The 24184-nt window shown below is 39.2% G+C and overlaps 1 protein-coding gene across 1 annotated transcript in view; it reads left to right on the plus strand.

Annotated features, from left to right (window-relative positions):
- The window catches only part of crhr1 (corticotropin releasing hormone receptor 1), a 159063-nt gene that overhangs the window by 44245 nt on the left and 90634 nt on the right, over nt 1-24184 (plus strand). Inside the window, exon 2 of the mRNA XM_084420431.1 lies at nt 4371-4458. Within this exon, the coding sequence (XP_084276557.1) occupies nt 4371-4458 (88 nt within the window). The remainder of the gene's footprint in view (nt 1-4370; nt 4459-24184) is intronic.

The raw sequence follows: 24184 nt of genomic DNA on the forward strand, positions 1-24184 counted from the left end.
AGTGCGACTGGTACAAAGGTCTCATTCCCACAGAAGTAAACCAAAAAGGTAATAAGGTGTGTAGAGTTTAGAGATATCTTGTTAACTGCTATGGGTGTGCCCCCATGTAAATCAACTTCTGTCCCCAGTAAGTCTGGGACGGTGATTAATGCAAATTCCCACTGTGAACTCATGTTTACATTTGAAATGAGGTTTCTGCCTTGGTCTGGGTATTTAGGGAGATGCTGAAGAAGGCTCGTGGCGATTTGTAACTCAAATTAGCCTGTGATGCATGTAGTCTATAACGTCAGGTTTGCATCTTCTCCCATTATTCCAGAGCATTTGATGTTTTGTATTTATTATCTTTGAACTGATTATGAAATTGGCATGATACATTTAACTGACATAATAAATTGTTACATTTGATTTTATTCCGACTGACTCTGAAATTGTTTTCCCAAGTAGATTAAACGGATTCGTATGTTACCGCAAGTTTTGTGTCAGATTAGTGACGACTAATATTTGGCACTAATTCAAGTGTACGTTTTTGCAAAGACAAGAAGTGAATTTCCGTTTAGGGCAGCAAAAGTGCTGCTTGACCAACCTTAATCTGGGTGTGTCTTACCACTGTTTTAATTTAATGTTACTTTAGATAAGTGTACGTGGGAAACCACGGCATGACCAATCCAAAGCTATTATAAGACAAGTAAAGTTGGTTGACTTATATCTGTAGTAGTGGCCATACCTCTACTGAAGTAAACGTTACTTTAATTTCAAGTGTATGCAGTCATGGGGGCTATACCAAAGTATCTTTGATTGTGTAAGCGTGAATGCGACCGATCTCAGGTATATGGCAATTACCTCTGTTTGGTGACCGAAGCTGGTGAGCTTGTGATCGTGAGACCCGCGTTAAACAAGGCGTGAGGCCCTCTGAGCGACATAGCTTCCTTCCTAATACAAACGGGTAAAATATAAGTAAAGAGTTAAATAGAACAATCAAATGTATTGCTAAACTATTATATAATTGACCAATAACCAATTGGCAATCTAACCTAAATTCGAGGTCGATATAAAATGGAGTCAGATAAAAGCTTAAATGGAATTAAATTACTTTGCCACATGGAAAGATAGACCTTCACCCGTTCTATCGGATGCCACCTTTGGACCGATCTAGACGGGCTTACAACACTTTACAGCTGTGGCCAAAAGTATTGGCCGTGACATAAATTGTGTGCTTCGCAACGTTTGCTGCTTCAGTATTTGTAGATAATTTTTTCCGCATATTTCTATGGTATGCTAGACATCAATGCTAAGCATTTCATATGTTTTAAAAGCTTTTACTGGCAAAAATGTTTATGCAAAGTCAATTTTTCAATCTTTTTTTGGCCAATTATATATTTTTTGCAATTATTCAATATGCATCTGGTTACTATGCACAATAATCTTCAATTAATGTGAATCAACACCACAACAACTGAAGCAGCAAACTTTGCGAAACACAAAATTTGTCACTGCCAAAATGTTTGGCCACGGCTTTACATTTAATTTCTTGTTATATTTTATGCATTTTAACACTTTAACATTTTTATTTATTTGTTTGTTTATGTGTTAGACTTATTTTTTTTAATCCCTTTACACAATTCTTTTTTAATCTATTTAATTTATTCACAAGTAATTACAAACTACCAAGACATTTTTTTATAAATAATAAATAATAATAAAAAAAATAAAAAATAAAAAAACACGGATAAACAGCAGCTTTTAACTAAATATATTATTTTGAAAATAATAAATATAATAGTATTATTTTTTATCTAGGCTGGCGTCTTGGCAGGAAGTCAGTGAGTCCTTTGTTTGAACGAGTTCATTTAAATGTTTCACTTAAATGACTGAATTGCTAAAATGAATCAGATTCTAAATGCTTAAAAAGTGAAGGATTGTTACTGGGCAAGTTACACTATTACTGAAATATGTAGTTAAATTAGTAGCATCATTAGTTTTGATTAGTTACTCCCCTGCTGGTCATGTCAGCATGAAGCTCTCTAGCGGTTTGTCAAGCAGTTGTGTGTGTACAGTATGGGTTGAAGCCCTCATGGATAATCCTGTCTGTCCAGTACATGGGTTCTACAGTGGCCCTACAGTGGTGGTGGCTGAGGGTGATGAAGTGAAACTGTTCCAAGTGACAGGAAAGTCTGAAGGCACAACCGTCCCTCGACACAAAGCCAGCCTTCAGCACCCTTGCGGAACAAGCGAGCCAGGATGAGGTCTGTGAAAGAGACAGAAAATGGATTGGGATAGCCAGAAAAAAATTGCAAGAGTGTTTGGGATGTTTCTGGAAGGACCTAAGGAAAAGGCAGTTCAAGGCTTCAAGAAGATTACTGTCGAGTGAGCCAGCAGCCGACCAGCGAGATGAGTGTTAGTGTGCCAGCTCATAAAATACACCAGGGGCTGTATTTCTTCCGTTTTTCCCTCCTCAATCCCTCGCTAGTTTGAGTATGTGCTGCAGACGGTCTTTAGAGCTGTCAACACTGAACTCTGTAAACCTGTCCTCATGTGACTGAGGTCAGAGAACAGTAGACAGCAGAAGGCAGGGTGTTCACCTCATGCCACTGGGAACTTTCAGTCATTTTTAAACAGCTAGTTAAAATTTTAGTGCTAAGCTGAAAGTCCTCACTCTGCAAGACAATGCTGCTTTCCGTTGACATAATGCGTTTGTGGTGATGGTGTAAATTTTCATGGTCTCATTATGGGGTGTGGATGGATCATCCAGCTCGACCTGAAAGTTTTTCAAGGTCATGTGACCATGCGGGGCCTTTGCGAACTTTATCCCTCTGAGAATGGAAGGGCAGTGTATTGGATTCAGTCATGGGCTGCTGTCGCTTTCTATTTTAAGAAGGTGATATCACTTCATTTATCCCTATTCTTTGTGTGTGTGTGTGTGTGTGTGTGTGTGTGTGTGTTTTCTTTGTATGCTGTTAAGGGTATTTGCTTTCCCCGACACCTCTGTATCCAGGGCTATGAATTAGAGGCGACCTGCTTATGCAGTCTCATAACAGCAAATCAAACATGGGCAGAATATCTCCGTCTCTCTTGCCGTTCAAAGAGCCATTAGTCTTAAAGCTGTGGTTAAGTTAAATATGTCTAATGGATTCTGCTTGAAAAATATAAATCGCATTTAGTTCAGTTACAGGGAATCATTTAGCCAGCTTGAGCACAAGGGTCACGTCCGTGATTGTACCTCTCATTTCCTGAATGTAATGTTGAAATGAAAGCCCTGTTCTCCTGCACATTAAATCTTAAATCTTTTAAGTCATTGCTGAAAATAATTTTAGTATGATATAAATGAAATAACAGAAAAATGAAGCATGAAGAAAAAATGAGTGCTACGTTGTTTAGAAGAATGAGAACTATCCCTTTAAAAAGTAACTGAGTCACAAATATTGTGTATAAATATATTAAACATCAGACTCAACATTGTAGTAGATATTTGTCACGGTTTAGTCTGACTTTAAAAAAAACCAACTGGTCTGAAATCAGTTGGAATTGAAAGGTTTACATGATGTTTTAAAAGATGAATTACTGTTTTAAGTCTGACTGAAATGTAATCTTTTAAAGTGCAAGAAAAACATACAGTTAGGGAAGGGCAATACATCAGTATCAACAACAACAACAACAATAATAATAATAATTTATTTTTAAGGAACATCATACAACCAATATATTTTAATTCATATTTTCCATGTTTATTGTAGTATATTGTTCTATTGTGCAGCACCTTATTTAACAAAAACAGAAATGCAAATGAATTTACATATTTTCATTTGATTACCTATTAACCTATATATATATATTACACCTATATATTAATATTATATTAAATTACAATTACATTAATCAATTACATTAATTTTAATGATACACTTGTATTAAATTTAAAAAGGAAAACACAATTTTGGAAAGAATACAACTGATTTCATGGGGCCCTAAATTATAAATAAATAAATAAAATTACCTTATTCTGTGAAGACTTTACTTGTAAATAATTTTTTTGAGGTCTGACAAATATGTGGAATGTATTTCCTTCCACTTTAATGGTGTGAAATTACTATTGTGATAAATAGCGGTATCAAATGATATTGTGATAATGTTTTGTTCATATCACCCAGCAGCAGTAAGAAAGTTACGTTTCACGTCTTAAATTCTAGCTAGTGTTTGACTTCAGAAGCACAACTGTGTGCCCGAGCGCACCTGCATTATCATAAGACAGATGTTGACCTGCTTTACTATTCCATTGTATGCCGTGTTTTGCTAGATGTCCAGATGGATGCTAATGCCACACTTTTGTTGTCCCCCCACAAATTTCCTTTTTTTTTTTTGCACCACCGTTGCAGGTGTTGACCATCTGGATTACACTAATCTCCAGGGCAACAGCTGACCTGACCTGCGACGCTCTGCTCCTACTCTCCACAAATCTTACAGGTAAGTCTCCATAACTGATCTGAAACCAATTTTGCTTGATGGTATGTAAGGGCTAAGGTTTGGGGAAGCGTGGTCATAGATCAGTTTCGCGAGTCAACTTAATGGCCTCTGGTGTTAATGGTCTCCCTTTTGAGGTATTGATAAAGTGTCATGCCGGCTGATGGGATTTGTGGTTAAGCTGCATATCACCAGTACATCTGAAAACGGATTCTGTTGACCTCGAGAACCTTTACTGAACACATTTCCAGGAGATTTTTGGTCTTTATTCATGTCGTTTTAAAACCTGTACGGCTTTCTTTTTTTCTTTTTTCATGACATGAGTGTGAGTAAATGATGCCAGAATTAAAAAAAATGTAATTAAACTTTCCCTTTAATAGAAAATAATACTATTTAAATCAAGACAACTCTCAGAATAGTTTTAGCATGTTACTGAATATGGCAATGTTAATGTATTTGGTCTTGGCATTCTAGATCTGCTACGCTGTTTCTGCTGCTGTTGATTATTGCTAGATATGTAGTCACACTGCTGTGAGCATGTAAGATATGCTGCTGCTGCATGAATAGGCATACATAAATCCTGTAGCAGATCTAGGCAGGTGGAGCTGGGGGAGGTGGTGGATTTCAAAGGAACTGATGGCATGCTGCAGGACTAGCTTACAGCAATCAATGAACCAGACTATTTAAATGTTGAGCTAGACTGCAGGATCAACAGAGGCCGATCAGCTCGTGCCATGCAGTCAGGGGCGGATTAAGGTGGTCAGGGGCCCCTAGGCTGCTCTTTATGTGAAAGCACACATAAATCTTGCCACAAAGAACCGGTTAAAGTAATGATTATGAATGTGTCTAAAATAGCAAGGATACATTTATTTATTTATTTATTTATTTATTTATTAATAAACTGGTGTTTTCTGTGTCGCTGCAAAGATTAAGTTGATGATGCGGATTCGCCATGAACGCCAGAGAGAAATGCACATTTCATATGGATTAAATAATCAGAGAGTAGCCTATTTCTTTTGGTTTTGAATATTTTCGTTTAAAAATGGACATTTCAAGCTTTCTATAATAGATAGCCTATATTTCTCAAATCTGTGAGGCACAAGCTGAGTTTCAGCACCCTCCAGTTCACGTGCAATGCAAGTGATCGTGTCGGCGCCTTATTACATTGTCTGCTATATATTTGCTTCTTATTTATTAAATACAGGCAATTGGTTGATAACACATTGATCAAAATTAAGATACAATGTATACAAAATGAAAATCTTTTAAAAAGAGACTTTCTACAAAACAAAACTCAATGAAGTGGTCAAATCATGTTTTACCCATCCATGTCTCCAGACACATTGCGCATCTCATGATGTATCATATCTTTCTCATGCTGTATGCTCACTGCATGCTCACTTTCATAATCAACATTGATAAAATAAAAAAACATAATGACGTCACATATTTTCCAACCCAGCCCTCAGCCCTGTTGCAACAGTCGTTGTTTAGGTAGGCTACCTTAAACGCGCATGTGCAGTCTCGGAGTCATCGCTGCAACCAGGAGATGAAGAGAGCTGAGATCCACATCACCTAGCACATCTTAGTCTTTGCCACCCCAGGATGCTAGCGCAGCTAGCGCAGCTAGTGCGATCAGCGCCGTTGCTAGGAGGGTGCCAGCGCCTCTGCCTCGCGAGTGGATGATAGTCCTGAAGACGCCTAGCAATGGTATACCTTTAGTGGTAGTATACCTTTAGTTAAGTTATACTAGCCTTCGTAGCGCGCTAAGAGACAGCGTTATCGGGAAACGCAGCCCAGGTATGATGCGTATGATGCGTAATGGAGATTCCAAAGCGCTCTTCTGTGGTCAGAACCATGGAGAGCGATCGCAGATAGGACCGTCCTATGCACCGAAACCTTTAACAATGCAACAAAATATTTAAAGAGCATCAAGCTATTAAAATCTATATTATGTATACGCACAGATAATAGTCAGTATATTAGTCAGTCATTTTTAGGTTAAACAGTGATTGAATAACGTTTTTAATTTAAGGCCCACCCACAATTGGTCTGGCCCATCCAAAACTGGAATCCTGGCGCCGTGCCTTCGCGCTTAAGTAAATTAAAAATAAATAAATAAATAAATAAAAATATCTGGCCAATCCGAGGCCCCTGCACACGTGGGGCCCCTAGGCTGCAGCCTACGCATTAATCCGCGCCAGCATGCAGTAATGTGATTGCTTGCAAATTGAATGTAAAGGGCCCAGCATATTATTGAATATAGCAATTAATGTATTTGGTCTTGGTGGAGTAGATCCCCCGACAAAGGAACAAGAAGAATTACACAATACAAGACAACACTCATGCCTGGTGCCAAGAGTGCGTAAAACATGCTGGTGCATTAATAGACATAATCCTCATGACTATAGGAAGACAATAGGACAATACAGTCCCCCAAACAAGCAGATATATCGCCAAGGCATGTCTTTCTACAGCTGCTGTTATTATTTTTGACGCAAAATGCATGTTATTATGCTAGCTTGCTTATATGCTTAATTATACACTCCTTGTATCATACACAACTTTAAAACATCAAATATGATTTTGAACAGGTGTATTAACTGCTGCTGCTACCAACTTAAAATGCATATCATCATGCTAGCTTGCTTAGATGCTTAATTTGTATCATAGGCAACTTTAAAACATCAAACATGATTTTGAACAGGTGTACCTACTGCTGTTGCTGTCATCGACTCAAAATGCATATTCTCATGCTAGCTTTGCTTATGCTTAATTAACTCCTTGCATCATGTAAAACATCAGAGGCCAATCAGCTTGTGCTTTTGGTAATGATGTGATTCCTTGCAGATTGCATGTAAAGCTCCCTCTAGAGTTTCATGACTGAACTAGACATAAATATTAGGAGTGAGGCCCTTGTGGCTAAAAGGATCCGTTTTTGTGGCCCCTGAGCTCTCTAAAGTTGAGTAGCCCTGATTTAATGCTTTTATATTCTGAACTCAGAACTAATTTTTCCACAACGAAAGGGGACATACAGGGTGCAGCAAGATTTATTGATTGTTATCCCATGGTCTTTCATGGGATCGCCCTATGTGACATTTACTTTTCAGTGCAGACGAAACTTCATGTGCTCAGAAAAGGCAATATAAGGAGATGAAAGTTGTGGTGGCTGGATTCAGTTGGTTGTTTTCTGTGCTGCTTTGTAAAGCCCAAGACTTACTGGGGTTTATTCTGGTTTGCAGTTGAAGCGAGGGTATATAGAGAACTAATGCATGCTAGAATACACCACAGATCTGTTTGTGTTCAGGGCTTTGCAATGGATTAGCGAGTGTGAATTGGTGTGAAATACTAAGGGGATGAAGTAACAGATTTTCTGTATACAAATTTTCTGCAACTAAAGTTTAAACAGTAAAATGCTGCATAAACTGTTTACGTGTTGTGTTTTGTACATTGTACAGAGAAAATTTCTTTACGGTTGCTTATTTATAGCTGTGCTCTCCATTATGTTTAATTTAAGGATCAACTCTTGAGAAGAAAATAAAAATAGGCAAAAAATAAGACAAAAGATAACATTGAGCCAGAGTGAAGTGCAATAAAACCCACCTAATTTGATCTCGGTACAACTTTTGATTGCAGACCATACCAATGGTAATTAACAGTAACAAAAACCACTGCCTTTTGATAATACAATTTTTAGACTAAATTGGCATTGGAGCAATTGGTTAAAGTTTTTTTTTTTTAAATCGTATCTGCTTGAATTTGGCACAGAGGATGCTTGTTTCAGAGAAAAGAGACCTGAAATTAACTATGGCCTTGTACACACTGCAACATTTTGTGATTGACAGCCACATGTAAATATGTTATGAATTACTTAAATTATTGTTCCTGTTCTTGGAATACAGGTGTTACTCCTGAATAATAACCAGCATTTTCCCATAGATATATTTAAATTCGCTTAACTTTGCTACAAGCATAAAATTCAGAATGAATAAAATTCGGTTCCGTTATTGCCAAAGCTGTTAGGGATCTTCTGGTTTTATTTCTGTTTGTGGGATGTGTTTTCTGTGTTTCTGTTATTTTCCATGTTTTTTCTTTGCTTTATTATCCGTCACACCTGATGTTAAATTTGTTAATTGATTAGTGTTGTCTATTTAAGCTCAGTGTTGTGTTCAGTTCAATTGTTATGTTGTGCTTGGCTGTTCCTGTTCTGTTCCTGCCTCAAGTTTGGTCCTGAGGGTTCTGTTAAATAAAATGGTTGTGTTTAGATCCATTTCATCTTGGTTCATCAGTCGTGACAGATTAACGGACCCTATTTATGGATCTAGCGGCAGTCAGAATCCTCCTGCTCTCGCAGGGGAAACAGTCCCTAGAAACACACACGTGGGCTTTCCTGGATTTACAACATCTAGTCAACTATGACGACACCAGTCTGCGTGTGTTTTTTTCCGCGCGTGCCTTAATGAGAAGTCCAGGGCGTGTCTGCCTGGAGATGAGACTCTGGGGAGCTTTAAGAAATACATGGAGTGGGTACTCCTCCACGACGGTTCCCCAATCACAATCTGCAAGAGCTGGGAGGAGAGCAGAGTGCCAGCCACCAGCCCAGCAATGACAAAGCATGTGCCCAGATCTGCCACGTTCGAAGCGCCAGCATCATGGACTGAGCAATGGATCATCCCAGAGCCTGAGCCCGACAGTTCGTCTGACCAGGTGTGTCGTGGAGCCTCACCCCCTCAACCGTGGCTGGCGAATCACTGCATATAAACTTAGAGAGTGAATGCATCCTGCCTGTTTCTGTTTCCTGCACCGAGCCTCTTCCTGCACACAGCACAATTTTAGAATGTGAATTCCCACCATGCCTCCCGCTCCCATCTCCTCTGCCTGTTTTGTATGAATCTAGTTTCCTGCCTGTTTCTCGTAGGACAGAAGGGCCATTCATGTTGTTCATTCTTGTGTTCTCCTGTGAAGCCTGTCTGTTCACCTCTGCCTGTATTGTCGCTGCAGCTCTGCCCTTCCCTCCAGGACCTTCATCATCGTCCCTACAGTCCCGCGACTTCACCTGTATCTCCACTAACAGCTCCATTTCAGTCAGTCGTCTCCCTGGATCCTCATGGCTCCCCCTCCATCATCTCTGCCGTTGACCTTCATCCTGACCATCCTGCTGGAGGTTCCTGCCTTGCTGCTTCTGCTTCCATCTCTGCCCTGGTCCCTTCTGCCTCTGCCCTGGCCCTACCAGTGCTGTTTGCCTGCCATTTGCCCACTTCCTAACTTCCCAAAATTTTTTCTTCTATTTTCTCTTCTTCACTATGGACAACAATAGTCTCTTGCAGACCTATTTAGGCACTCTTTACCTAAATTATTATAGATGTTGACTTCTTGCAGTAGTGGGTACTGCAAAGTTGATCCTGTTTAGATATTCAGGTGTAACCAATCTGGTGTGAAATCTGGCAAGCGTTCCATCCTTAAAACTTCAAAGAGTAAATCTCTCACATAATGCTGTTAGAGTGGCTTTCCTCTTAAATACAGACAATAAAGGCAGATTAATGGATCAAGTTTACACCACAGAACTATATATGTGTACAGGGTCATACAACCATTCGGCGAGTCAATAGTGTGTTGGTAATTATTTGCAGTTGTCAAATATCTGAATCATCTTACAGTCGTATTTCTTTGTGCAGCATTAACACTGCAATAAAATTGAGCGATTTTAGCTAAGATTTTCCAGGACCATCGCTCACCATTTAACGCATAATTAATCTGTCCTGAACGCCTGTAAAATCAGAACCTTACACTGGCCGGCTCGACCAAGTGATGATATAATTACACAAGTCTTGAAGAATTCAACCACTAATATCCAGCACAGCTGCGGCAACAAAGCCTGCTGGTGCCAGTGCAACAATTGCAGACTCACAGGGAGTCAATGTTGTGTAATTTTACTGGATAAAAAAAAATAAAAACACTCACATTGGCTATCTGAGCTGAAAAATTAAAAGTTCTTAATGGATGTGCTATGTCTGCCAGTCTTAGATTTAATATTGAGTGTTCTGCATTGCAAGGAAGGAAACCAGGCCAGGGATGTGCCTGTTTAGGGATTGCTGGTCCCTGTGGGGCCGATTATGAAATGCCGAGTAATACCTTTAACCCATCGGTCACGCTCAGTATCGACGAAATGTCGAATGTTACTTCCTATCGGAGGCTTTCTGAACAAGATAGAAAGGTCTCTTGAATATCTGAGTCTGGAATGAGTGTCATACAGTCCAAAATACGTGGACCTTTACTCTCGAAGAAAATGTATTAGAAAATTATGCCATCTTTAGGGACAGATGAGGGATGGATGTGTCGTGTTTATTCTGTACCAGAAACCATATTATTGGCTTTGCTATCCTATTGGATCTGTGTCTTGGTAGGTTATAGTAAAAGTTTGTAAACGTAGAGTTCTGTGCCGTCTAGTTCTTTAGTTAGCTGTAAACACTTCACAGTAACCTGCAGAAAACAACACCCATGTTGACGGTCCCTCACTGGCAGCATCAGCTGGAAAAAGGACTGTGTTTTAAGGTGAAATGGGCTAATCAAGCGTTTCTGACTAACTGGATTTATCTGCTTTGTGTGTCTGTGGTAACCTTAGTGATACTAATTGAGAGTCTTGACGAAGAGAAGTTTAAGAGTCATTTAACAAGCTGACCTTTGAACACTGCTTTTTTTACAAGGGGCTGTTTGTGTTTACATCAGGATGGGTCAAGAGCTTTGTCATGGATTGCTGATCTCAAGAGGATTGTTGGATAGGAAGCATTATTTGAATTAGGGGTGGGCGATATGGCAAAAATATCTTATCACGATTTTTTCAGGATTCACGGTTTATTTTTATTTTTATTTATTTTTACGATTCTTTTTTAAGTTGGTTTTACTATTTTGCAAGTGACTGAGCTTTACAGCCAAACGAATGTCCCTATTTTAAAAACAAAGCCTTAGGTAACAAATTTTAAAATAAAAAAGAATGGCAGACATTTAGGCAAAAGTGGCGAAGATAAAGATCTTTTTCGTTATTTTCTTTGTTATTAAAAAAATAAAGATACACATTACACAACTTTACAAATAAAATTTAGCAGTAGCATTGAAGAAAGTAATTAAATGAACAAATATTAAATTAAAACCCTACATAGACTTCACTGTATAAATTATACATTGATTCTTATTAAAGCTAAAGTTCTCAGTCAGTGAGTGATATTCTCTTTGTGTTTTGTTGTTTTATTAACACTAAAGGGATAGTTCCCCCAAAAATGAAAATTGTCATAATTTACTCTCTCAAGTTGTTTTAAACCCGAATAAGTTTCTTTCTTCTATTGAAAATAAATGATGTTTTATAAACGAAGTTCGGGAGGAGCACGTTCAAATAATCAATCCAATCTACTTGAGAGAAGAATCACCTGAACTGACCATTGAGGCACCACAACCTGAACTGAACTTCCGGTTGAGTGAAGCGTGTGTGTCTGCTGCTGCTCACCGGGTGTCTCTCCTTCCTTGCTATCGCTGTATTCCTTCTCTGTGTCATTTACCCCCGAAATCTAGTGGATTACCGCATCTCCTCCCGGTGTCTGCCGAACCTTCCTGCTCTGTCGCTGGAGCATTGTTGCTTTGCTGTTGTATCAATCCGTGGATTAATGCTACAAACTTTGCTACAAACTTTGCTACAAACTTGCTCCTCCAGTTCTGTTTGCCACTGCCCGGCATGCCTGCTCTTCCCCTGCATGAGCTCTCTTCCTCTCTCCCCTCACAGTGACTACTGCAGAGGTGTGTGTTTCTACCCGCTTGCCTCGTTGTTGTCCCCAGTCTGTTCAGTGGTTGGCGTACTAAACTGCGCTGATTACTTTGCGGACTTGGTTGTGTTGTGAGCCTGGTTGGCTAACATGTAGCATTAGCGTGGTGTTTCTGTGTTGCTTGTGGCAACTTTACTGTGTCGATGTCATGTTTCCCGCTTGCAGCTGGATTAATGTCCTCTCAGCTTGCCTTATGCTGTGCCTGTGTATTTTTTGTAACTTGGCAATGGAGCCTGTTTACACGCCTGCTACTCTAAAACTTTTTCGCTGCCACGCCCCCCTGGACCCGACGCTGTATAAACTCTGCTGCTCGCTTGGAATTATTCGTCGTCCGCGTTATGCTCATCGCTTCAAAAGAGAACCGACTCTCATCTATGAATATGATGCTCAAATCCCAACTGTTTACACGCCCGACCGTTGTCAACGATACCAGCCAAAGAACAGGGGATTAACTTTGACAACCTTCGTCGCCCACCTAGGCTGCCTCCTCCTGCCTCGTCATCATGTCAGAACTTTAACATTGGCCACCTAAATGCGCGCTCAATCACAAACAAACGGCCCCAATAAACGATATCATCGTGGACAAAAAATGTGACTTGTTTTGTCTCTCAGAGACCTGGCAAAAACCCGGTGACTGCATTAATTTAAACATGCTGACTCCCCCTGGCTACTGCTACTTATCCAAACCCAGATCTGTAGGGAGAGGGAGTGGGTTGGCTGTAGTGTACCGCTCAGATCTGACTGTTAAAGAACTTAGGCCATTTGAAGTGACATCCTTTGAATATATTGCTGTGAAGGTTGTTTCTACCCTACCCCTTCTACTATTGCTAATCTACCGCCCCCCTAAACCATCTGTAAATTTTCTGTCTGAATTGAATGAACTTCTCACTGTTATTTCATCTCTTTGTTCTGCTATGATTATGTTAGGGGATTTTAACATTCATGTGGATACTAATTGTTCTTACACCTCAGAGCTTAACTCTGTATTGGACTGTTTTAGTTTGACACAGCATGTTGACTTTCCTACTCACTCATGGCCACACTTTGGATCTGCTCTGCTCTTCTGGTCTAAATTACATCTCTGTCTCTGGTTCCATCTCAAGTGTCTCTGACCATAAGCTCATTGAATGCCGTTTTCATATGATCACTCCTCCTCCCTCCTCAGAGAAAACAACTATCACATGTCGTAACATCAGGTCAATAAACCACAGCATGTTTGCTGCCTCTATACAGGCCTCGCCACTGTTTGACCTTGACGAGCTCTCGTCCGCGGATGACTTGGTTACTATGTACAATGGCACCCTGACCTGCCTGCTTGATAGCTTAGCCCCTGTCAGGACTAGGCTTGTACCAGCAAACCGTACTTGCCCCTGGTTCACCCCTGAGCTCAGGAAACTTAAGGCCGCTGGCCGCCGTCTTGAACGGCTATATAAGAAAACTGGCCTTACAATTCACTCCATGCTTTACACCGAACATACTCTGACATATAGGGATGCCCTCAATGCTGCCCGCTCAAACTATTACTCATCACTCATAACCTCCTCCATGTCCAGGCCTAAAACCCTGTTCAGGACCGTGGACAAACTCCTCAAACCCCCTGTCACTGCCTGTCCTAAGACCCCTGAGCAGTGCCAAGCCTTCTTACACTTCTTTGATGACAAAATTAGCCTAATTTACCACTGCTTCAACCCCAATGCTATCTCTCTCTCTTCTTCTCCTCCCTCTCTGGGCCCTCAGCTCTCCCATTTCACCGCTATAGACTCCCTCACTATCACTGACATTATTAATAAGTCCAACTATTCATCGTGTCAGCTTGACCCTGCCCCCACCCCTCTACTTAAAGCCTGCAACACATCCTTATCTGAACCCATTGCATTGATTGTAAACACCTGCCTCAACTCTGGTGTTGTGCCTGCTGCCCTCAAGACTGCTGCAGTCACACCCATTCTCAAAAGACCGGACTGCGACCCAACATCACTATTAAACTACAGCCCTATCTCCAACCTCGCCTTCCTGTCCAAGGTACTGGAAAGAGTGGTGGCCTCACAACTACACACCTTTCTTAATCACCATGACCTGTATGAGCCTTTTCAGTGTGGCTTCCGTTCATGTCACAGTACAGAGACTGCCCTTCTACACATAGTTAACGACCTCCTCCTGTCTGCTGACTCTGGTTCACTTAACATTCTCATCCTCCTTGACCTTAGTGCTGCTTTCGATACCATCAACCCCAATGTTCTAATCGCCCATCTGTCTGCTATTGGTGTTTCTGGCACAGCACTCACTTGGTTTCAGTCTTACCTCTCCAACAGAAAGCAGTTTGTAACACTTGGTCCACATCAGTCTTCCAAGTCCCCTGTCACTCGTGGTGTCCCCCAGGGTTCTGTACTTGGGCCCCTCCTCTTTCTCATATACATCCTCCCTATTGGCCAGATTATACGCAGCCACGGACAGCACGCCAAATACGATTTTATTCTATCTGACTTATTTGTAAGTGTGAACTCGTGAAAAGTTATCTTGAAGAATGTGGGTAACCACATTACTGTGGGTAACAGTTGCTGGTCCCCAGTGTATAGTTTTTTCTCCTATGGAAGTCAATGGAGACCAGCAACCAGGGTTCCCACACCTTGGTTAACTTCAAATTCAAGGACCTTTCAAGGACTTTCCAGGTCCAATTCCCTCAAATTCAAGGACTTTATGTCGGGACACATTTGTTGTGTCCAAAAACAAACGTTGAGGTACCATCTTAGTTTCTTGTGCGAGTGAACGTCATGGCAACATATAACACAAAGTACCTCACGCGGGAAACACTTAACGTAATGCACGTAACTAACGTAAATCAAGCAAGCTAGTATGCATAGGCCACAAAGTGTTGGCGAAATAACACATTAGCGGACCGGAGGGAATAATATGCAAAACTTCTTGCACAAAATAAATTCAAGCACTTTCAAGGACTGTATCGATGTATGTTTATTTTCCAAAACTTTCCAGGGCCTTGAAAAAAAGATTTCTGCCTTGTTCAGCACAGAAAGAAATTAATACAAGTTTGGAACAACATTAGAGTGAGTAAATAATGACAGAATTTAAATTTTTTGGTGAACTGTCCCTTTAAGGACAAGCGGCAGCATGTTAACTGTTATTAGGCTACTGTTGCTTTCAGACCGGCACGCTACACATCTAATATACACGCATAACACATGCACCAGATTTTCTCTCAAATGTTTGCTTTCACTTTAGACATAACCAACTCTGTTTATGTAAACCTTGTGTGTATTTGACAGTATTAGTGCAATGAGACTCTAAAGATAACTTAATCCAGTAACCAGGTTCTGTTCGACAGGCTGTTAGTTCCTGTGAGCTTTGCGTGTACGCGCTCAGAAAAGCGCACGTTAGAACAGCATCAGCATGCGAATGAAATGTTTAACCGGCAAGGCTTTAAAGCACATGATGCAAATAATGAACTTTAGTGAATTGCAGTGTCCCGTAACTCTGTATTAACGTCTGATGTGTATGTAGCCTACGTCGCCCTACAATGACTTCAGCCATTACTAGAGAAGCACTAATTTGAGACTTATCAGCTAGTCATAGAATGATCAGTCTGTCAGTCAAATTTTAAATCATACTAAATATTACATAAAACAATTGCTATTGAAATACACTGTTGATTACTTTATCAAATGAATTGCAATTAAATTTAGTTTTTTGAATTTGAACAGTTGAATGACTATTCCATTCTGTCCAGTCCTGTAACTTAAGACATTACGTTATTGTGGCAGATGAAAACATTGAATACAGTGTTTAAAATAAGTAAATAAGAAAGATATTGTTTCTTTTTTTGCGAAAATACATTCCTTTTATTATTAGGATGTCACTTTGCAAAATTCATCTTGAGTTCTTTTAAATGCATTTTACTAACCCTTCACATGTAAGTATTTTAATTACACGTATCACAAGTGCAGTCCGCTTCATGCATAATAAATGATGTATGCTTGTTTTAAAGTAAATCAAATGCTGAACATGTGACCGCAAATACGTTTAGCCTGTTCTGTGAACACTCGTAATTCCTTCTCTCATATACACACAAACAGAAAAACACAAATACATCTGCACGCAAACATTTCTGTCTGTTCACACTGTGAGCCGTGGGTGTCCTCACTCAGCATCATTCTGGCACCGATATCACATGTAGTTTGACCTCAAACATAAACAACATAGTGGGGGCTGAACATCTTGTTTTCGGGTTTTCAGTACAAAACACATTTTGAAGGACTTGAAAAGTAACTCTCCTTTTCAAGTTCTGATTAAGTGTTTCAGCGTTGTTTAAAAGCTGAGAATCAGTTCGAGATGTGTGTTTGAATGAATTGATTCAAAACTTGTTTGTTTGCGTTTTGAGTAAAAAATAAAAAAAATAATGTAATGTAAATATTGCTGTTTATTACAAATTATTGTTGTAAAATAATATAATTAAATTATAAAACAGCTTACCATTTTCTTTGTCATTTAGTGGAAAACATTATCCTTTTACAACATTTTTTAAATAAAATGTTGTGAGTAAAACATTTGATACTATTGTTTTAGCTATATCATCTAGTCATAAATTGTAGATAGGAATATAAATGTATTTGATCTGTGTCCATTATCATGTTTTTTTTCCAGCTTCTCAGATCAGCCGATGTATTGAGAAATTTATGAAAGTAAACTTCAAACTATCAGCGCAGGTTTTCCGAGAATACAAGAATAGGTTTTTTTTCTCTTTTTTTTTTCTTGAGAGATGTGCAGTAGCTTGTATAAAGCACACCAAGATCATACGCTTTCATTTCATAAGAGGCGTAATGTTCCCATAAAATCTCTGACATAAACACAAACATGGATGTTAGGATAAATTAAGTTTGCAGAAACAGCAATGTCCCTCATTGTGCTGCCAAATAAACAAATTTCATTCTGTAGGGTGGAACCTCATTTTCAAATCAATATGTTTACAGCACGATAATGAGAATACATTGTTTTGCACATCCGTTTCTAGGATTTGAAAAGAAATTGAGAGCAGAGCTGCTCATATCCTTTATGAATTATTCAGCATGGATATCCCTGTCCACTCACCTGTTATTTCCGGGCCATAGGATGAGCAGACATTGTGACATGCTAGTGTGGGTTATTAGGACCAGTGTGTTCTGCTCCAGCCGAACTGTCCGTCGTATTTGTGGAGTAGAAGATTAATAGATGTGTGCTTGTTTTATCTTGCTGAACAGCGGACAGGAGGGTGAATAGAGAAACAAATTCAACCATTGATAGGCAAAGGATTGATAAGCAAACAGAGGCAATATTGTACTGTTAAAAAGTTTGTTTTACTTTTTTTTTTTTTTTCACGTTGTCTATTTGCATTTGCTTTAAACATCCAAAATCTATGTTTACAACTTATGAGACCTTGTAAACAACATTTTGACTGCAGATGCAAAAAAGATCTGATGAAAACAACAACAATGAATTTTATTGTTGCTCAGTGGCTTTGTTCACATCTCTGCTGAAAAGACCAGCTTAGACCTCAATGAATTTCTAGTTCAAGCTTTTTTATTCTGGTTGGGTGCTGCCAGCACTGTTTTAAAGATACAGCTTCAAATAAACAGTATAATTCTGTTTGGGAAATAAAAAAAATCAAGATTCACAAATACAAACCATTGCATTCATGTTGTCCCTTACAGAAAAAACACATGAACTTCACATGTGCAAAAACTCATGTGATCACATGTGACCACATGCACATGTGATTTTGCACATGTGAAATTTAACATGTAAAAACATGTTACTTTGCACATGTGAAATATGTGGATCACATGTGAAACATGTGTTTTGCACACGGGAAATGTGTGCTTTTGGAACATTTGCACATGTGATTGCATGTGAAACACATGTGAAACACATGTGATCACATGTGAAACCCATGAGCTCACATGTGAAACGTAAAATTCCCATGTGAAACCTATAATCACGTGAAACCCATGAGATCACATGTGAAACCCATGAGATCACATGTGAAACCCATGACATCACATGTGAAACCCATGAAATCACATGTGAAACCTATAATCACATGTGAAACCCATGAGATCACATGTGAAACCTATGATCACATGTGAAACCCATGAGATCACATGTGAAACCTATAATCACATGTGAAACCCATGAGATCACATGTGAAACCCATGAAATCACATGTGAAACCTATAATCACATGTGAAATCCATGAAATCACATGTGAAACCCATGAAATCACATGTGAAACCTATAATCACATGTGAAACCCATGAGATCACATGTGAAACCTATAATCACATGTGAAACCCATGAGATCACATGTGAAACCCATGAAATCACATGTGAAACCCATGAGATCATAAGTGAAACCTGACATTTCCATGTGAAACCAATAATCACATGTGAAACGTAAAATTTCCATGAGAGACCCATGGAATAACATTTGAAACCCATCAACAATCTATGTTAAACCTACACCCCACGTAAACCTGCAACTTCATGTGAAACCCATGTAAAAATCATTCAGCAATATACCACAGAAAATGGTAGGCCTACCATGTTCTTTTGTGGGGCCTATAGCCATGTTTCCCAACATTAAAACAAATAATTCAAATTTAGCTTTTATTTCATTTCAAAATATGCAGTACAAATTGAATGTTTAAAACAAACAAAGCAAAACCAAATTAAAATTATACATTTAAAAAAAGTGTATTGTCTCAGTCCTCGGTGTCTCCTTCAGCAGGCATCCTGTTTTGGGATAGAAAAACAATCAAAGATTAAAGCTGCAAGCAGCGATGAAAGGGCCCTCGCACCCGTGCCATCAACACTCGGTGGTTTTAGGAAGACAGAGCATGTTTGGGAAATGTACATTTAAGGAGGTATATATAGTAAGAGTATGTCAAAGTCAGTTACAAAATGTTTTGTATAATGGTGATAATAGCATGCTTCATGACTCAGCTAAGTGTTGCTAGCATGTTTAGTCTGTTTCTAGCATGCTCAGTACACAATAATTATGTGGTTAGTACTGCATTACTGTGTTAACCATGTCAGTTTCTGTTGCCAGTAGGTGGCGTTATGACTATAACTGAATATGAGCATGGATGTGTGTTCAGGACAGAACTCTTATCAAACGTGTGAAGTTTGGTGCAAATTGGACATTGCCTTCTTGAGTAACAACAAAGTCATGTTTCATTGAATTAGCATTCTTTAGCACTTAGCTAAGCATTGTTAGCATGTTTTAACATGTTTCTAGCATGTTTAGAACTCAATGGCATTTTTAACATGTTGCTAGAACGGCATCAACGTGTTAAACATGTCACTTCCTGTTGCCAGTATGTGGCGCTATTACTATAACTGAACATTCTCATGCAGATGTGTTCAGGCCATGACTCTTATCAAAAGTGTGAAGTTTGGGGCAGATTGGACATTCCATGCCTGAGTTACAGCAAATTCCTATTTAATTGCAATAATAGCATGCTTTAGCACTTAGCTAAGAGTTTGCTAGCATGTTTTAGCATGTTTCTAGTATGTTGTTAACATGTTTAACACTTGCTGGCACTTTTTTATATGTTATTAGGAGTCCATAACAGTGTTAACATGTCACTTCCTGTTGCCAGAAGGTGGCGCTATGACTGTAACTGAATATAAGCATGGTCATGTGTTCAGGACAGAACGCTTATCAAAAGTGTGAAGTTTGACGCAGATTGGACATTCCATGCCTGAGTTACAGCAAATTCATATTTAATTGCAGTAATATCATTCTTTAGCACTTAGCTAAGTGTTTGCTAGTATGTTTTAACATGTCTCTAGTATGTTGGTAGGATGTTTAGCACCTACTGGCATTTTTTTATATGTTATTAGGAGTCAAGAGCAGTGTTAAACGTCACTTACTGTTCCCAGCAGGTGGCGCTATGACTATAACTAAATATGAGCATGGACATGTGTTCAAGAGATAACTCTTATCAAACGTGTGAAGTTTGGGGTAGATTGTACATTGCCTTCTTGAGTAACAACAAAGTCCTGTTTCATTGAATTAGCATGCTTTAACACTTAGCTAAGTATTGCTAGCATGTTTTAATATGTTTCTAGCATGTTTAGAACTCAATGGCATTTTTAACATGTTGCTAGAACGGCATCAACGTGTTAAACATGTCACTTCCTGTTGCCAGTAGGTGGCGCTATTACTATAACTGAATTTGAGCATAGACGTGTGTTCAGGCCATGATTCTTATCAAACGTGTGAAGTTTGGGGCAGATTGGACATTCCATGCCTGAGTTACAGCAAATTCCTATTTAATTGCAGTAATAGCATGCTTTAGCACTTAGCTGAGTGTTTGCTAGCATGTTTCTAGTATGTTGCTAACCTGTTTAGCACTTGCTGGCTCTTTTTTATATATTATTAGGAGACCACAACAGTGTTAAACATTTCACTTCCTGTTGACAGCAGGTGGCGCTATTACTATAACTGAATATTCTCATGTAGATGTGTTCAGGCCATGACTCTTATCAAACGTGTGAAGTTTGGGGAAGATTGGACATTCCATGCCTGTGTTACAGCAAATTCCTATTTAATTGCAGCAATAGCATGCTTTAGCACTTAGCTAAGTGTTTGCTAGCATGTTTTAGCATGTTTCTAGTATGTTGTTAGCATGTTTAGCACTTGATGGCACTTTTTTATATGTTTTTATATGTCCACAACAGTGTTTAACATGTCACTTCCTGTTGCCAGCAGGTGGCGCTATGACTGTAACTGAATATGAGCATGGTCATGTGTTCAGGACAGAACGTTTATTAAAAGTGTGAAGTTTGGTGCAGAATGGACATTGCCTTCTTGCGTAACAACAACATCCTGTTTCATTGAATTAGCATGCTTTAGCACTTAGCTAAGTATTGCTAGCATGTTTTAACATGTTTCTAGCATGTTTAGAAGTCAATGGCATTTTTAACATGTTGCTAGAATGGCATCAACGTGTTAAACACGACACTTCCTGTTACCAGTAGGTGGCGCTATTTCTATAACTGAATATTCTCATGTAGATGTGTTCAGGACAGAACGCTTATCAAAAGTGTGAAGTTTGGGGCAGATTGGACATTCCATGCCTGAGTTACAGCAAATTCCTATTTAATTGCAATAATAGCATGCTTTAGCACTTAGCTAAGAGTTTGCTAGCATGTTTTAGCATGCTTCTAGTATGTTGTTAGCATGTTTAGCACTTGCTGGCACTTTTTTATATGTTATTAGGAGTCCATAACAGTGTTAAACATGTCACTTCCTGTTGCCAGCAGGTGGCGCTATGACTATAACTGAATATGAGCATGGTCATGTGTTCAGGACAGAACTCTTATCAAACGTGTGAAGTTTGGGGCAGATTGAACATTCCATGCCTGAGTTACAGCAACTTCCTGTTTCATGGCGAAACATCGAAATTTGTCAGGCCGCCGAGGACCCGCCCTTCGACGAAAACTCAAGATCTTCGCAATTTAACGTCGCAAAGGCCTTAAGATTACACTCACCAAATTTGAAGATGATCAGATTAAAACTGTAGGAGGAGTTCGTTAAAGTACGAGGCCTGAAAATGGCAAAAACTGCACAAAAATCTGAGAGGAAGTTGAAAATGGCTGACTTCCTGTTGTGTTTAGGGCTATGCTCCAAGAGACTTTTTTGTAGGTATTAGGACATTACATGTATGTACCGAATTTCGTGCACGTACGTGGAACGTTGCGGGAGGCGCACTCCGTTGAACTTTTATAGGTGGCGCTATCGAGCCATTTTGCCCCGTCCAATTCTGAAACCTATATCAGATGTAAATTTTCGCCAGTTCTGACGCGTGTGCAAAGTTTTGTGAGTTTTCGAGCATGTTTAGGCCCTCAAAAATGCAATTAAATGCGGAGAAGAATAATAATAATAATAATTAAAGCTGCAAGCAGCGATGAAAGGGCCCTCGCACCCGTGCCATCAACACTCGGTGGTTTTAGGAAGACAGAGCATGGCTGGGAAATGTACATTTAAGGAGGTATATATAGTAAGAGTATGTCAAAGTCAGTTACAAAATGTTTTGTATAATGGTGATAATAGCATGCTTCATGACTCAGCTAAGTGTTGCTAGCATGTTTAGTCTGTTTCTAGCATGCTCAGTACACAATAATTATGTGGTTAGTACTGCATTACTGTGTTAACCATGTCAGTTTCTGTTGCCAGTAGGTGGCGTTATGACTATAACTGAATATGAGCATGGATGTGTGTTCAGGACAGAACTCTTATCAAACGTGTGAAGTTTGGTGCAAATTGGACATTGCCTTCTTGAGTAACAACAAAGTCATGTTTCATTGAATTAGCATTCTTTAGCACTTAGCTAAGCATTGTTAGCATGTTTTAACATGTTTCTAGCATGTTTAGAACTCAATGGCATTTTTAACATGTTGCTAGAACGGCATCAACGTGTTAAACGTCACTTCCTGTTGCCAGTAGGTGGCGCTATTACTATAACTGAACATTCTCATGCAGATGTGTTCAGGCCATGACTCTTATCAAAAGTGTGAAGTTTGGGGCAGATTGGACATTCCATGCCTGAGTTACAGCAAATTCCTATTTAATTGCAATAATAGCATGCTTTAGCACTTAGCTAAGAGTTTGCTAGCATGTTTTAGCATGTTTCTAGTATGTTGTTAACATGTTTAACACTTGCTGGCACTTTTTTATATGTTATTAGGAGTCCATAACAGTGTTAAACATGTCACTTCCTGTTGCCAGCAGGTGGCGCTATGACTGTAACTGAATATAAGCATGGTCATGTGTTCAGGACAGAACGCTTATCAAAAGTATGAAGTTTGACGCAGATTGGACATTCCATGCCTGAGTTACAGCAAATTCATATTTAATTGCAGTAATATCATTCTTTAGCACTTAGCTAAGTGTTTGCTAGTATGTTTTAACATGTCTCTAGTATGTTGGTAGGATGTTTAGCACCTACTGGCATTTTTTTATATGTTATTAGGAGTCAAGAACAGTGTTAAACGTCACTTCCTGTTGCCAGCAGGTGGCGCTATGACTATAACTAAATATGAGCATGGACATGTGTTCAAGAGATAACTCTTATCAAACGTGTGAAGTTTGGGGTAGATTGTACATTGCCTTCTTGAGTAACAACAAAGTCCTGTTTCATTGAATTAGCATGCTTTAACACTTAGCTAAGTATTGCTAGCATGTTTTAATATGTTTCTAGCATGTTTAGAACTCAATGGCATTTTTAACATGTTGCTAGAATGGCATCAACGTGTTAAACATGTCACTTCCTGTTGCCAGTAGGTGGCGCTATTACTATAACTGAATTTGAGCATAGACGTGTGTTCAGGCCATGATTCTTATCAAACGTGTGAAGTTTGGGGCAGATTGGACATTCCATGCCTGAGTTACAGCAAATTCCTATTTAATTGCAGTAATAGCATGCTTTAGCACTTAGCTGAGTGTTTGCTAGCATGTTTCTAGTATGTTGCTAACCTGTTTAGCACTTGCTGGCTCTTTTTTATATGTTATTAGGAGACCACAACAGTGTTAAACATGTCACTTCCTGTTGACAGCAGGTGCCGCTATTACTATAACTGAATATTCTCATGTAGATGTGTTCAGGCCATGACTCTTATCAAACGTGTGAAGTTTGGGGCAGATTGGACATTCCATGCCTGTGTTACAGCAAATTCCTATTTAATTGCAGCAATAGCATGCTTTAGCACTTAGCTAAGTGTTTGCTAGCATGTTTTAGCATGTTTCTAGTATGTTGTTAGCATGTTTAGCACTTGATGGCACTTTTTTTATATGTTTTTATATGTCCACAACAGTGTTTAACATGTCACTTCCTGTTGCCAGCAGGTGGCACTATGACTGTAAC

The sequence above is a fragment of the Rutilus rutilus genome, assembly GCF_951802725.1.
Source record: "Rutilus rutilus genome assembly, chromosome: 1".
Classification (NCBI taxonomy): Eukaryota; Metazoa; Chordata; class Actinopteri; order Cypriniformes; family Leuciscidae; genus Rutilus; species Rutilus rutilus.